Below are 15,982 nucleotides of genomic sequence, written 5' to 3'. Positions count from 1 at the left end.
CGATTTTTGTGTGGGTGGAAAATAAAACAAAGAGTCAGCTTAGCTTCCATTGCAACTATCTATTAAAATTGCCATTGAACTTACACGTATTTATGCCCATATTTATTTAAAAAGCTCAAGCTATTAAGAGTTCATTTGAAAGAGGTGGGAGATTTCATAATCATTTTTTCAAATAAGTTTAAGCAGATCTGGTATTTTGTGAGAATTTTTGAAACCATGAGTCGAAATTACGGTTGCAAACGTGATTTCCTCAAGCAGGTTAATAGATACTTATAAAATCTATTTTTTCTTATTATGTTTCAAGTATTAGCAATTGTCTTTTTTATCTTTAACAGTTTTAAATTAGTTCACTCGAAATACTTTAACTAATTCTGAAATCAACACTTATTTTTCAGTAATTTTATTTCGATACTTCTCCATCAGCAACAACATTCCCAAACTAAGTCTAAATGGTGATACCAAAATCAGATATAAATCCATGTTTTTCTTCTTAATTTTTTAATTTGAAATAATAATTTTCAACGCTGTCTATTAATTTCGTGGTTTATAATTGCATGCCAAGAAAGAAAAAGAATTTATTGTTTTAAGAAATTTAGGAGGCTCACGGTGACGGTCACTGAGCAAGGGGCAGGTGCCTCCGGCGAAAAGGACCAGAGAGTTGGCACGTATTTGCGAAAGCGCCCCTCTGGGTCTTGGGGTCGGGGGAATGACGTGGCAAGAGGCTACAGTAAACGCACGTGCGCGGGGAGCGGTTAGGCTGAAAACAGTGAAAAGTACACGAGCCACGAAGTGGAGCTAGGGAAGTGAGCTGAGCTGAGCTACGGGTATCCCCGTAAAAATTAATTTGACGGTCTCGGTCAAATTTTTTCCTTTTTTACCATTTTCAGTAGTCAGTTAAATTTCCTGTTGTGTTCTGTTCCCTTCCCGACCACCAAAAGTAGATCCGGACATTTTGTAATTATTAAAAAAGAAAAAGAAAAAATTTAATGAGTTTTTTTCTCCCAATTAATAAAAAATGCCATATCTTAATAAAGAACTCAATATGATAAATTGATTTAGATGGTTCAATTAATATTTTAAATAAAATCAAAGCCATGGGTAATTTATTTATGTTTCTATTCTAGAGGTGTGGGTTTTATTATCAAATTTATAGAAAAACAAAATTTTGATGTTGATTTCCACATAATTGTATTGTAGAACTTCAAATTGCAATTAGATGGTGGCAAAATAAATGCAATTAGATGGCATTTACTCTCATTCGTCTATCTGACATCATCTTCGATTGATTTCTTACAGGAAGTGCTTGAATATACATGAATGATCTGACCTTTCTAGGTGAATACGAATTCCATCTTCTATTGCTTCAAACGAATAGCTAAGTAGCAATTACATTTTAAATGTAGTGTGTGTGTGTGCAAGTTGCGAGGTAGCAAAATTTAGATATATGCTAAGAAATGTATAAACAATAAGTGTATGTACATATTTCATTTGTTGTGGATCTATATGAATTCTCTTCATGTTATGAAACAATTTGTAGAAAACTTTGTCTACAATTGGTAATCCAATTTGAAGATCTGATCTCTGAATTTTTCGTGAATTTCTCTATATATATTGATTGTCTTTTAATGACTTTTTGGTTTTAAAATAGCAAGATAACATAACCAGTATTAAACTCTTGTCATATTTATATATATGAAATGTATTATATTTAATATGCTCACGAAACTTTAATAATATATATATATATATAAAGTTAAAAACGATACAACAAATTGGGGTTTTTAAATACAAATACACAATTCATTGACATTAACTAAATATTTTTTAAGTAAATTACCAAATATTTTATGAATAATTAATAATTATGATAATTTAATTCTGGTAAATTAACTTTTTTTCAATTAGTACCATTCGGATCCATAGGAATTTGTTACTCTTAGTTAATCTTCAAATTCTCGAAAACAGGTTACATTCTAATCCTTTAGTAATAATGTTAATATGATAATTATTTATTTCTATTGTCCATTACTTTTCTTTTTCATTTTCAATTAAATAAGGATTTAATGGTAATCAATATTCAATTAAATCATGTAAACATAATTCTATATATTACTTAAAATAATAAATAAGTTCATCTGTGATTAGAATGACTCAATACAATTAAGGCTAATAGCATTAAATTAGTAACTGCATAATATATTAAGAGTTTATAAATAATAACACTTAATAAATTTTATTATATATGTATAAATATATTGGACGTGAAATATATTGTTTTTAATATGTTCACAAAAGTTATGATTATTGTAAACAATTTTGTATAAATTTTTGAAAAATTAACAAAAAGTAATTAACTTTTGAATTAGATCAGTACAATTATATCTATTGTAAAAATCCCGTGCAATGCACGGTTCAAAAAAACCTAGTTAAAGTATATAGTTTTGACCGATAAATTGTTGCCTAAACTAAGAGGTGCATATAAGATAGAACTGGTGAGTAGGAGGCTGACATACGTGGTGATGCATGTGCTACATTGTCAATTTGAAAAAAAAAAAAAACTTAGTCGATATCGATAATCAAATCCAGTGTCAAAATTTTCATCATAATATAACCCATTTGCAAGCGTCTCGGCCTCTAATTCACCGGTCCATATTTGACATGGAGCTCTTAGCTTAGATAATAATTAATTTCTCATTTTGGCCGATAATAAAGTCCCGACAATGTGAGTTTATACATCGATTGATAATCGGGTTTATTCTGCTAGCAGGACTAAGTCCACATATAACTCGTGCTCTATTTAATGTTTCCCATAAATAATCTGATAAAATAATCCATCCCTTTTTTTTTCTAATATTTCGATGTGCACCCACTAATATATGAAACTTGATTGGTCTTAACTAATTTGAATTCGAGCCGGACTAATCCTAAATTTTCCTTATTCATAAAAATCAAATATGTTGTTTGACGAACTCATAACCCGCTCCTGTAGAAAAGAAGAGGAATTTTTGAAGGGATAAATTCTTAATATCATAAGCAATGTAGCAAAATACTGAAATATAAATAATATACCCATGTCTTTGTCTGACGAACTCATATGTTGCATGGCTTTTCCATTCTAAAAAATTAAGAGGTTGGGGTGAGGATTGATTGAGGATCATATATATATATATAGCCAGTTTTTGATGCAGTTATTTGACCACAATAAATGGAACTAATTGAAAACGAAAAAGAAAAGTAATAGACAATAGAAAGGCTTAATTACCATATTAATATTATTATTAAAGGATCAAAATGTAATTTCATTTTTAACGCTCCGTTTGATTTTACAATCATGTTTTTAAAATTTTAACTCTATTCATTACACAATAAAAATCAACAACACAATTATCACTTTTCTTTTTTTTTTTCAATTTTTTAATCATTCAATTCAATTTTTAATATTAAATTCTCTCAATTATCTATTACATTTTTCACAATTTAACAGCACAATTATTATTTTTTCACATTTTTTCTCATAATTCAACAACACAATCATTCAAACTCAATTAAAATCAAAACTCAACTCTACTTGACTCTGAAATCAAACACACCGGGAATTTGAAGACTAATGAAAAGTAACGGATTCCTATGGATCCGAACGGTACTAATTGGAAAAAGTTAATTTATCATAATTATTGTACACTTTATACGTAAAAATATTTTGTTCATATTATTTGTTCACATATATTTTACAATTATTTACAGTTGTGCCCCCATTTAATGTAGGGAATACAACATTTTATATATGTATATATATATATATATATATTTTGTCACGACTAGCCCCCAATTACAAGGTTGCTAGCTATGATGAAAAAACTCAAATGTATGTAATCATCGAGAGCTAGCTTAGGTTTTGACTTGCGATGTATACAGGAAACTTTGAAATCTTTGCACGAATTACTATTATTAGGATTAAACTATATTACTAGATTAATTATTTGATGGATAGGATGTGATAAATGATTTATTTGATTGAAGTAAGACCTCAAATGTTCCAATATTTTTATATATGTATTCTGTCCATTCAAGTGATTCGCAGAAGACGAAATAGAAGAAAGGGAAAATTCTCAAGGAGACGTCTAATTAAAAAATATAAATTTGTTTAATGAGATTACCGAATATTTTTAATTTATTATTATTTAAATAAATAATAATAATTTTCAGTTTATTAGTTGAGATTAATCTCGTTAATTTAAACGTCGATTTGATCTTGTCGCGAGATGCTAACGACATGGATTTCTGAATGGGGATCGAATTGAACATTCAAGGAGATATTATCATATCATAGTGCTAAATTGCCAATGCAATTATATATGAGATGTTGATTATGTGGGGCGAAGAGAACCTCTTAAAAAATGATGACCTTCATTTTCTTTTTTTACAAAATTCAAGGCCGTTAGTCACAGACTCACACGGCATGATGACATTTCATGCTTTGTAGAAGATAGAGCCAATTGTCGGGTCTCAGAATTGAAGACGAGGCAACATCGTCTCTTGGAAGGTCTGCCTGCAAAAATTCTCTCTCTCTCTCTCTCTCTTTTTTAATAAATCCCCCCCCCCCCCCCCTACTTTTGACCATATGAATCAATAATTTATTATTAAAAGTAAGGGGGCATATGAATCAATAATTTATTATTAAAATAAATTCATTCCAGCAAGATAAAAATCCGAAGAAAAAGATAATTTAGATAAAGTAATCTAACCGTGCTTCTCGTGGGTCCATCTCGTGTGCACATCAATTATGACTATATATATAATTATTATGGTAGGTGGGTGATGCATGAATAAAATGGTGTTTTTTATTTTTCCTGATAATAGGAGGACAGGTAATTGCATTAAATTATAAGGCATGCTATTGCTATTGCAAGTCAAGATTCGAAATTGATTACAGAAGTACATTACACATATGTTAATATCGGTAAAGACCGAATTTACACAATAAAACAAGACATCTTCAAAAAACGGATAATGTTGGAACCCATTTGTGGTATGCTTTCCCTTTTGGTTTCCTTTCTTTTTCTTTTCGGGGGAAAATCATTTTTGGGAGAAATGGTTTTCCATTCTTTTATTTCTTTATCAATCAGAATTTGCATATCTATTTATTTGCAATATTTCTGCTTTCTGCCTTTTGCTTTTATAAGAAGCTATATGATAATGATACCCAGGAATACTGTTAGCATTTTGCTTCAATTGAAATCGCACTTGAAATCTCGTGATCATTGCAAGCGAAAAACTGAGCGGAGTTTAATTTCATCCAACAAGTTGAGAATTCCTCATAATTTTTAAAAATTAAATACTCGAGGTGGATAATAGGAAATTTCTCATAATCAAATAGAGAACAAAAAGTCCTTTCTGAAGAAGTTAACCCTCAACTCCAAGTAACTTCTTGATCAAGCCAAAGGAAAATGGTCCTCGTAGGAAGTTGCCTCGTCTCTGATCGATCCATCTTTTTCATAATGTTCCGAACTATCACCAAGTTCTCGGCACCAATCGAGTACTCGACGATCCATTATTTTCCCTCTCATTTTATTGCTCTCACTTTTGCTATTGTATGATATAATTCTTCTTCACATATGATGTGATTTACGGGTACCACTCAACAGGGCTGTCACTTTGCATCCTCTACTCTTTGTCCTGTCCCCATCGATTATATATAACAATATAAACAATACATGGAAAGCCAAAACAAATGGATCTCAAGCTCATCTTCGAATGTCAATGGCCGGCTCCTGCACGCTTGACATCAACAATATTCTATATATATATATATATATTATAGTAGAATAAATTAGACCAAAAAGTACGAAATTTCATTTTTTAAAATCTCAAATATAGCCTCTTTTTCAATTGTTTCATCAGTTATATGAAAATAGAAATCTATATAAAGGGATATATATAGTGCAATCACGAAAACCCAAAACCTATAATTGATTGAATTACATGAACACCGCATTTTGTTTTTCTTAATATGTACCGTGGTATTTGAAAGTTCAGTAGATTTTAACTAATCTAATTCGAATGAAGAGTAAATCTTTTTCAATGTGAATCTTGTTCGTAGATAAGATCTCACGAGACCACTTCTTTTTTTAAAGGGCAAAACCGCGTATGCTCCAAAATGGACAAAGTATATACCTCTTCGATAGGATCTCCTATATATATGTCACGAGTGAACGCAGTTAATTTCTTTTAAATATATATATAAATGGTGGGGTGTTATATTCAAATAATACATTGCTCACGCCAACTATTATAAGTAAATCATATCTAGCTAGGGACCTCTATGACATCACTACTGCATAATTAGGAAAAGTCGAGGTGCATGCCCGACATGCTTCGACTTATTAGTTTCTTCCTCGAGAAGGATTCTCTTTATTTCTAAACGAGAGAATATTAATTCAACATTCTTGGCCCCATTGCCCAGGCTATCAGACAATATAAGTCCAATCACGACATACTTGCATATGCTGCATATATACCAATTGACTTTTATCAACCTAGAGTTTGCCCACCTCATCCCTTTTCTTCGGCACGACAAATCGCTAGCACGAATTCAAGGCATTCGTGGAATAATTTCGCATCACACTCTTTCGAGTTGAACTCAGCATTACGATTTCAATATTACTATTCGAGGAGCTATTTTTCTGAAGTTAGCGCAAGTGTTCTCCGATTTCGACCCAATTTTATCGCATGTCTAAGAGGCACTATATACTCTTGGATGTTAGATCATTCATATATAAGTTGAACCAAAAAGAACTTGTATCTAATTAAGCTATTTAATTACCTTCAATGAAACGCCCTTAACGAGTATGAACTGAAAAAATAGAAGGAGACAATTTCAAGGAGCTTGGCCTAGTGGTAAGGAGGAGTTTAAGTATTTATTCGATTTCGGGTTCGAAATCCCTTGAAGTCACCTCCGTTTCGTACATTGCTGGGGATTTACGGAGTCTCTGAAATTAGTCAGGCGAAATCCGGACACCTAAGGTTAACAAAAAAAAAAAAAGAGAGAGAGAAAGGGACACCATACAATGTAAAACCAAGACTTTTGGAGGGAAGGGCCTATAATCAGTACATCATAGATCAAATGAAGCAATAATTTTCTGCCAAACGAAGTGGGTCCGGTTGAATTTTCCGACAGAACTTTCACTATTAAGAATCTTGACTAATCTAGTTCATAATATTATGATTTAACTAAAATTATCAAATCACTATAATTTACCGTTCTCTTTCGGGCTACAAATATTACCGACAAGTCTAAACATAGATAGGTTCTCGAATGAACTGCTATACACCGGTGTTCGTATCTCTGTCTATGGACGTACACGACTCCAATCAACTCGAGCCAAGAACCCAAAGAAGAGAGCTGGCAAACCTAAGCTAGCTGGCTCCTTTCCTCCAATATATTCAGCTGAAAATGCAGATTAGAATAATGAGGAACCAACAGTCGAGCCTAACCTTATCTAACTTCGACGGTCTGCATTCAATCTCACACACACCTCTCCAATACCCTTCCCACCTGGAAAGTGACTTGAGGACTCCTTGATGATCCACACATTTTTAGAATGGACCTTCAATGAAAGAGAAGCACATGCGTGGAAACCGACTTCTATAGCTCATGTATACATGTTTGTATATATCCCATATGTATGTATATATGCTATTCGGTACGGCAGAACCTTAGAGTCATGGACAGGTCTAGGACATCGGGTAATGGCAGGATGTCCGGAGATGGGCCATCTCGCTTGAACACGGCAATAAATTGTAGGACGACTGACACACGTACCTTGCCTAACCATTTTTCCAATGTGAATCATAATCTTTGGAAACTCAATGACTTTCGATTAATCCAATCGAACCGGGTCGATCCATTAATGAATAAAACTCTCTCGACGTGAATTTTCTGCATTCACAAGAACTCGAATCCGAGACCTTACTTAAGCGGAATAGCTGAATGCCAAATCGCTTGAATCAACCAATGTTAATTGCCTAACTATTTTCCCCGCGCGTGGCGCCAGCGGTCGAAATTTAATGCACCGATATGGCAGGGGTACAACGCAACAAAACGAACCGACACATCATGTGTTCCAGCCTCAACAATTAGCCAAAGTCCCATTTAATGCTTCTACGGTCCCTGAGTGTGGGCAAGGCGGGAGCGATGGTCCTATATCAACGATCAGACAGCAACCCTTCTTAATCCTGGGGTCGTACTTCTTTTGGCAGCACAAATGAGAGGAACTCGGAACTTGTCCGAGCCATTGAATCGTCCGATATCATTAATTAATCACAACCCGAACGGCACGTTTCTGTTGATTCAGGGACAGCTCAAATTGTTCGGGTTGCTTTCCATGCTCATTATTATGCTGACCCTAAAAACCTAACAGGACGGGTGGCATCATGGAAAGAATACACAATACGGATAGATAAAGTAGGAAGGTCCAAGCCTTCAGTTAGCCGATTTATTGGTAATTTCAGAGCCACATGTGAACAGAAAGAAGATTGCAGCTTCCTTTATTTTTTAATCCAACTCAACTCTATTATTCACCAAATTTAATAATATAATTTTTAAGCAAAATAAATTATTCAATCAAATTCAATTCTATTCTTCACAAAATTCAACAATATAATAATTATTATTTATCTTTTCTGTTATTTAATAATAAATTATCACTCATTCTTTTTCTAACTATTTTTATAATCGATTCTTTAATAATAAATTTCTCATTTACTTTCACACACACATATATATATCAATTTTTTAATAGTAAATTTCCCTTTTACTTTCATATCTATATTACATATATATATATATATATTCTCACACATCAATATATTTGTCAATATTTGCAATTATTGTATAAAATAAAGTTGAGTAAATCGTTATCCAACTTGAAAAACAAACACAAGCTAAGTTTTTGACTTACCAGATCCTCACCTTGCCCAAACGAGACTTGGCAATGTCTCATAATAGAGAATTGGCACATCGTGTCTTCCATATCATGTACGAAAGATAGCCCAAATTCTTCTAGGTAAACAATCATACTCCACAACCTCATATCGAGCCGAACTATATCCACTGACACAAGATCTTAACATCCACAGTCCAGGCAGAGCACGAGCTAATAGATTAGCCATATTGCAACGAACTACCTTTCTATGTTTGTCTATACCAAAACATACATGGTCTGATTACTTAACCTATAGGGCAAGAAATTATGTACAAAAAAGCGCAATGTATATGCACAACAGCAAGCTGTATATTCCTAGCTAGGTCTCCTTCAACACGCGCAATCAAAATCTAAAGCTGAACAACAAACTAGCTAGTAGGAAAAACTATGTACCAAACCACCTCACCTTCTGATTGAGCATGCTCAGGCGCTCGGGAGTGAGCATCCGGGCAACCTTCGGTAGGGTTGGGTAGGTCAACATTCCGAGAATGAACCAGTTTAGGCTCAGCAAAGCCACAGCATCAGAGGCGGGTTTATTCTTTATGGTGGAGAAGAACTGGACAACGCTCTTTAGGGACATACCTACCACGGTGAAGAGAGCCATCACGAGAGGCATGCACGGGTCCTTGGCTTCCCACACGATCATTCCAACAAGGAAAGAGAGAATTGCACTGAAGAGGCTCCGTTGGAGGGCAACTTCCCTTTGCTGGTCGAGGACCCTGCTTCTTTCCGATTCCAATCCAATGAGGGATTCAAATTGATCTGGATTCGAGTTAGCCAGAAGATTGAGGAGTGCGTCCGCATTTTTCTTCTCACTGTCAAGCAGGTCTTGAAGGGACTGGCCACAAGCTCCATCACGTGGGGCTTTCAAAGAGGAGATACCATAGGGGATGTCGCAGAAGTTCGGGGTGGTATTGGTGGTTTGAGGCTTTCTTTGGTTGGGTTGGCTTTTGAAGTTACAGCTTTCCTTGTCTCGGGTCTCCCTGAGCTGGAGATTCTTGGCTTTAAGAGCTTGCAACTGTCAAAAAATCACCAAAAAAAAGAAGAAAGAAAGAGATGATTGGTTCTAATTACTGATATAGTAGGATACGGATATATTTGGTTATAACAGGAAAGCCACAAGCTTAAACAACCTCATGAACCACTATACTAATCAATTGAAAGCATTTAAAAATGACAGTTCATTGCCAGGATCCTTAACATATAAAGAGAGACACGCTACCTCATCCTCGAGAAGTTCAAGCCTGGAGATGGCTGTCTCATGGTCTTCCTCGAGCTCCGACAACAGTATTTCCATCACTTTACATTCCTTAATTGCTTTCTCAAGACGAGCCTCGAGCTCCTTCTGATAGCACAGTAGATACTCTAACTCCACCTGTGTGTACTTCAGGTAGGCTTCCAACTGCAAGAACAGCTTCAGTCATCTTCACATCATAGAGTGTCGAATCAGATCAGGCCTCGTGAATATTCAACCGCACAATCAGTTTGTCATAAACATTAATGCTTCATTCATCATCAAAGGCTCAAGTCGATTATTATCATCAGTGACAACCTCAAATATCCAACTCTCCCAATTGAGTAACATATAAAAACTCAAAACAATAGAGCAGACTATCGAGGTAATTGGCAATGTCGATAAGAGGAGTGCGAGAACACACGAGAGCAAGAAATGACGACTAACCTGCCTTTCCCTTCGTACTGCAGTCAAAACCCGTATCGGGAGGGTTATGAGAGCAAATGTCCATAGGACTACTTTCCCGAATACGCTGATGTTCAAAGAGGTTCCAGCTTGGATCAACTCCACCCAAGTGCTAATGACTATGAGAGTAGTCTTGACACAGAATAGACATATCAGCCTGGTAATGGAGAACAGCTTCGTCACTAATTCTGTAACAATGCCCATCAAATCCGAAGAACAGCCCCTTCAGACCAAGTACAGCTAAAAGTCACTTGCAACCTATAAATGAAAACAAAACTAATTAAAAGGAAGTTAACCGATATCGTTCTGAAATAATGAAACCCTTTTTTGTATCGATCACATTGCCACTACAGATAATCAAATCATTCACTTGGCTTACAAAGGCAATCACAACCGTGTAGAAGTTCACATGTATTCTACATTCTAGCAAACAAAACTAATGAACTCCACTTTACACATTCATATGTAGCTCGCACTCTCTCCCGCCGCGAAAGAAATAAGTAACAAATCACGTCTTCATCAAGCATAACTTTTATCAAAATTTTAATTTACCGCTTAAGCATTCATCCTTCGTCCTCCTCCATGAGAAGAGAGGGAGGGAAGGGCTTAGCTAATAGTGAATAATAAATAGCTTAGCCGATCCCGAGGATTTGCCGTCCGAGGAGAAGCAGCGACAGGTGGCTGAGGAATCGACTGCATGAGGGACACGTGGCTACAGCAGGAAGACTACACACTTACACACAGAGAGATCACTATGGACTTCATCACTTAGAAGAAGAAGAGTCAAATTACTTAGGGGATTGCTAATTCGATTCCTGTTCTTCTTTATTTTTCGTTTAAAATATAAAAGGTTTTATGTTTGATTGTCGTCGATCCGTTTTACTGTTCATTTATTTAAAATTATGTTTTTCCTTACTAGCTACCGGCTGCTATGGAGTACCGATCCCTCTCCTATAATCGAAAAAAAATCAAAGCTGCCCGTGACATGAAATGTCACCCATCGGCCACCTTCCTATAAAAGATAAAGTGGGGGAACATTATCTCCGACCAATCTTTTCCCCATTTTGAGAAAATACCAAGAGGAGTCGGGTCGAATTTTACCATGACAACGGAAAATCCTACGTCTCCTTCGGGGTCCAGTACTAACCTTCAATAATCGATAGGGGATCCATTAAGCTTCCAGGTGACCACGTGCTTGATCTACAGCGGCTTATAAGATCTTAAACAGACCCGACGCGGGATCTAACTAATAATCGGTTCCGGGAATTTATTCACATATAGTTGGGCCAGGCCCAGGCCCACTCCGGAATGTGCAGTGGCCCCCGCAATCGGCCCATCGTTGCTATGGGGCTGGCGTTGGCGTTGGCTTTGGCTTTGGCGCCGTGCTGGTAGTAGAAGCCGTGGATCCTTGGAATAGGCAAGCGTGGCACAGACCAATCCATTCATCCTCCGAGCTGAAGCTCCCCCGCAGCGGAAACAAGCCATGGCCATTGCCCTGGGTGCATGATGCGCCCGGAGCAGCCGACAATCCTCTCCTCCCAACACCGGCGGCCGCCATTTGCATGACCACGTAGCAGAGCAACTGTCTCTTCACTTCTCCTCTCCCAACTCCACACCGTTGGTTTTGGTCTGGCTGAAGATTTTTCCTCAGTTTCGTTTCCCTTCCTTCCTCCTCTGAATGCTTCTTAGTTTCGGGGGTTGAGCTTCTTTTCAGCTCCCATATATGCCTCCGACCTCCCGTGTTTCGTTCTCCGCAGAAACGGAAACATGATGAAGTCTCTGCTTCGGCCGTCGATCACAAGACCCGCCAAGGACAACCTCGAAGCTCCTTCCAAATGGAGTCCGTTTCCCAAAAGGGTGTGTGTTTCTCGGCCTTCTTGCTTCAGATTCCCAGCGCCGCCCACTTCCCGATCATCATCGTTGGAGCTCCGAGCACACTCTACTTCGTCGGCGGTGAGGGCCCCCGAGATTGGCTCCCACTCCACAGTGTATCGTGATTCTTCGCCGCAGTCTGAATTTCTCGAAACCGAGATAGAGAAGGTGAAATTCCCCTTTATTGTACACTTATGAATGAATATCAAGTTCGTATCTTGTCTTAGCTATGGAGCAATGAAGAATTTCAAGACTTGAACTTTGAGAGTATGGTGAAAGATAGTCTAAATGGATGAAATTTTTTGTCTGCTAATCCACTGTTTGAGTATGCTGCGGTTGCTGTGCCGATCATCGATTCGTGTATGTGCAGATTATATATGGGTTCCGGTTCATGACTTTTCTGGGAGTGATCGGTTCTTTGGTTGGATCATTCCTATGCTTTATCAAGGTACTGCCTATGCTGCTCCACGCGTAAACTTTAACTTTCTTTCACAATTATAGTTATGGGTAATGTTTCTTCTCGAAATTCATGTTAAAGTTTGAAACATTTTAGGATGCTCAATTAGCCGGCGCTATTTGAGACCCTTGATCCGAAACAGGGACATGGTACTTTAGCGTGTAAATCATAAGCATGTGATTCGGTCCTGCTATAGATGGTTAACGGGAAAGAGAAGAAGAGTTCCACTTTGAAGTTCAGGGCTGAGGATAGTTACTAGTGATGATATTTAGTTGCATAATAGATTCGGTAAGCCCAAAAAGTAAAAAAGAAGAATTTGGGTACATGATCTATAGGATAATTTGCAACAACCGATATCCTCTAAACAATTTTGATGGTATTATCTGATTGATCAAGTCAAGTCTCAGGCAATCTTTGATTAGCAAGGCAATTGTGACCTGGATTATCAGAACTTTCAGATCTGAACCCAGAGAAGAAGTTCGACCATAAATCCTAGCACTTATCGGTATAGAGAGGTGCGAATAGCTCCATAGGAAAAGCTTTCTTTTGTTCTTGTTAACCTATTAATTCAGTATCTATCACCCCTAAGAGTTTAGGTCTAGCAAAGTTAAATCATATCAACCTCTCCTGACGGTATAATTATTATATCCTCCATGTCGAGGATTTAATCATAGTTGTTCTAGTTTCTGAAGCAGTTAAATGACCTGAAATAAATGCACGCTTTTGTATCTAAAGTTTTTCCAAGAGGTTAGGGCAACAGAAGCTTTGCAATTAGCAAGCTCTCTGGTTCTCCGAACATTGGACTTTTGCACACCTCTCTCGGGCTCTGCCGTAACATACAGAGAAAGGAAAGATGGAGTCATTCCAGTTCTCTTTCTGTTGATCTTATTCAGATTGCTCTTGTTTTTCCCACCCGACAAGTTATTCATATATAGTAATGATGCAGGGTTGCACTTATGTTGCTAATTCCTTTGTGGAGTACGCCGTTGGTCGTAGCAAAGTGGTGTTCTTGTTGGTTGAAGCTATAGGTGAGTTTTAATCTTTTATGCAGTATGCTCACTATCTTTGAATCCATTACTGGAGTTCAAAATAGATCAGCTAAAGCTCAAATTCACCAAACAACAAGTAACATTGCTTGACATCATCAATACCTTAAAATCATGGCACAACTTCACGCTAACATCAATGGATCTTGCTCAGACCGGATTAGTCTGTTATGTTGGATGTTGTTCTAATAATCAGAGAACAGAGAACACCTTGCGTTTATGTATATTTTTCTTCGAAGCATCCATGAATGGTATCTAAATGCTTAATCAAAATTAATTTCATTTTCGTTACTTCTTATCCTGTTTACTCATCCAAAATTCGACTCTGGTGGTTTGACTTGATTGCCTCTTCAGATGTGTATCTCTTGGGAACAGTGATGCTGGTCTTTGGAATGGGTCTCTATGAGCTTTTCGTGAGCAATCTTGACATTGCAAAGTCGCTTTCAGCAGAGAAAGGCCAAAAGACATCAAATCTATTTGGGATGTTCACTCTGAAGGTCAGTTAGGACTTGATTTCATATGAAGGGTCTTTTTCATAAACTGCTGAAGGGTGCATTTAATTATTTTACGTTCTTCATGTGGAAAATGCTGTTGACTCGAGTTCCTATTTTCTTTGAGAATGAAAAGGGAACCTACCGCAGTTTTGGTTTGGTTTCTTCATTGAGAAAAGTAGGAATGGATTTTCATTGAATTTTAAATCATGCAGTGCCTTAGTTCTGGGGAACTTTTCTCAGCAAATGCATCAATTTATTAGAGCTCCTGTATAAACCTTGCGAAGATCATGATATCTGGTTTCCCCCTCTTCTGAATATTGTACAAATGAAGATTCATAGCCTTTAGAAGTAGTAAATTTGTGCAGTGAGTGATGGAATTTGGTCCCTTCTTTTTTATATGCAGGAGCGGCCGAGATGGCTGGACATAAAATCAGTAAACGAGCTGAAGACCAAACTGGGCCACGTGATCGTGATGCTTCTCCTGATCGGTCTGTTTGACAAGAGCAAGAGGGCGGCAATAAATACTCCGTTGGACTTGCTTTGCTTCGCTGCATCGGTACTCCTCTCATCGGGCTGCCTTTACCTTCTCTCTAAGCTCACAGAAAACTAAAACGAAAATCACTTTGATGTACATCATCACTTGTATTTTGTATTCGACTTATGTAACTTGTATACGATGACGAGCCAACTTATCTGCTGTATATGCGCAGTTAATTTGCCGTTTTTATTTTGTTGGTATATATTTCCAAAAGTTGTTGACAACAAATGATTTGCTGCATATATAATTGAATGTAGCAGCCTCAAAGTTACGTATCTGTAACATAATAATAGAGGCTGAAGAAAGAGGAAGTAGTCCTCGTCTATTCTCACTTTCACTTACCCAAAATATCCTTATTATACATAGTTCAACTTATAAGAACCACTAAATTGAGGACATGTATGATCATAAATTTAGGGGCAGTAGCTTTCACTTTTCTTTTCCACTCCCCTCTTAAATCTGTCCTTCTCCCTCTTCCTCCTAATCAATTACCCATGCAGATGTATACTCTTTTATGTTATTATTTTTTTTATCATAATTTTTAGGCATTACAATTAGTTTTTATTATAGGATATTTTCAGAATTTAATTACGAATTAGAGGAATAAAAGGAACAAGATATATCTCATCACGAATTGAATTTTCTCGAAAATATCTTGGTTACAAGTAGAGAACAAATTTGTTATCAATCTAATAAATCTTATGCATAGCGTAGACATACGTCTATGATAAAATAAAGGCTGAATTTTCCAGGCTTAAGATTATTATTTTGGATAAGTGATAAATTCTATTAACCAAAGAAAGATGTGCATAATACACTTATCCAATGAGAACCATTAAAGAAAACTATTTACATCAAGATCAAAATTTGGAATTCCTAGCGGCTAAAGAGA

The 15,982-nt window shown here is 36.4% G+C and overlaps 2 protein-coding genes across 5 annotated transcripts; one reads left to right on the top strand and one right to left on the bottom strand.

Moving 5' to 3' along the window:
- Positions 1-8,935: 8,935 nt before the first annotated feature.
- LOC116195550 lies at positions 8,936-11,395 on the bottom strand. Of its 3 annotated transcripts, none has more exons than XM_031524806.1 (4): positions 11,236-11,395; positions 10,666-10,941; positions 10,207-10,386; positions 8,936-10,002 (listed from the first exon to the last, which is right to left on the bottom strand). In XM_031524806.1, the coding sequence occupies exons 2-4, from the start codon at positions 10,885-10,887 to the stop codon at positions 9,370-9,372; spliced, it is 1,035 nt and encodes a 344-aa protein (XP_031380666.1). In that variant the 5' UTR covers positions 10,888-10,941; positions 11,236-11,395; the 3' UTR covers positions 8,936-9,369. The 3 variants fall into 3 exon arrangements, with proteins under 3 accessions (XP_031380666.1, XP_031380674.1, XP_031380683.1); XM_031524814.1 differs by having other exon boundaries at positions 11,139-11,241; XM_031524823.1 differs by lacking the exon at positions 11,236-11,395 and adding an exon at positions 11,063-11,081.
- Positions 11,396-12,099: 704 nt separating this feature from the next.
- On the top strand, positions 12,100-15,314 carry LOC116192503. 2 transcript variants are annotated; one of them, XM_031521061.1, is made up of 6 exons: positions 12,100-12,333; positions 12,441-12,723; positions 12,926-13,003; positions 13,959-14,040; positions 14,413-14,555; positions 14,956-15,314. In XM_031521061.1, the coding sequence occupies exons 2-6, from the start codon at positions 12,451-12,453 to the stop codon at positions 15,160-15,162; spliced, it is 783 nt and encodes a 260-aa protein (XP_031376921.1). In that variant the 5' UTR covers positions 12,100-12,333; positions 12,441-12,450; the 3' UTR covers positions 15,163-15,314. The 2 variants fall into 2 exon arrangements, with proteins under 2 accessions (XP_031376921.1, XP_031376920.1); XM_031521060.1 differs by having other exon boundaries at positions 12,101-12,723.
- The last annotated feature ends 668 nt before the right edge of the window (positions 15,315-15,982 follow it).

This window comes from Punica granatum, chromosome 1, assembly GCF_007655135.1.
Source record: "Punica granatum isolate Tunisia-2019 chromosome 1, ASM765513v2, whole genome shotgun sequence".
Lineage (NCBI taxonomy): Eukaryota > Viridiplantae > Streptophyta > Magnoliopsida > Myrtales > Lythraceae > Punica > Punica granatum.
The sequence above is the reverse complement of the archived record's forward strand: the minus strand, read 5'-3'. Positions and strand labels throughout refer to the sequence as shown.

Coding starts and splice junctions, on each gene's coding strand:
- LOC116195550 (XM_031524806.1), bottom strand. CDS start 10,887: ATGGGCATTGTTACAGAATTAGTGACGAAGCTGTTCTCCATTACCAGG. Junction 10,387..10,665: donor CAGTACGAAGGGAAAGGCAG/GTTAGTCGTCAT, acceptor CTGTTCTTGCAG/TTGGAAGCCTACCTGAAGTA. Junction 10,003..10,206: donor TTGAACTTCTCGAGGATGAG/GTAGCGTGTCTC, acceptor ATTTTTTGACAG/TTGCAAGCTCTTAAAGCCAA.
- LOC116192503 (XM_031521061.1), top strand. CDS start 12,451: ATGATGAAGTCTCTGCTTCGGCCGTCGATCACAAGACCCGCCAAGGAC. Junction 12,724..12,925: donor TCGAAACCGAGATAGAGAAG/GTGAAATTCCCC, acceptor GTGTATGTGCAG/ATTATATATGGGTTCCGGTT. Junction 13,004..13,958: donor CATTCCTATGCTTTATCAAG/GTACTGCCTATG, acceptor GTAATGATGCAG/GGTTGCACTTATGTTGCTAA.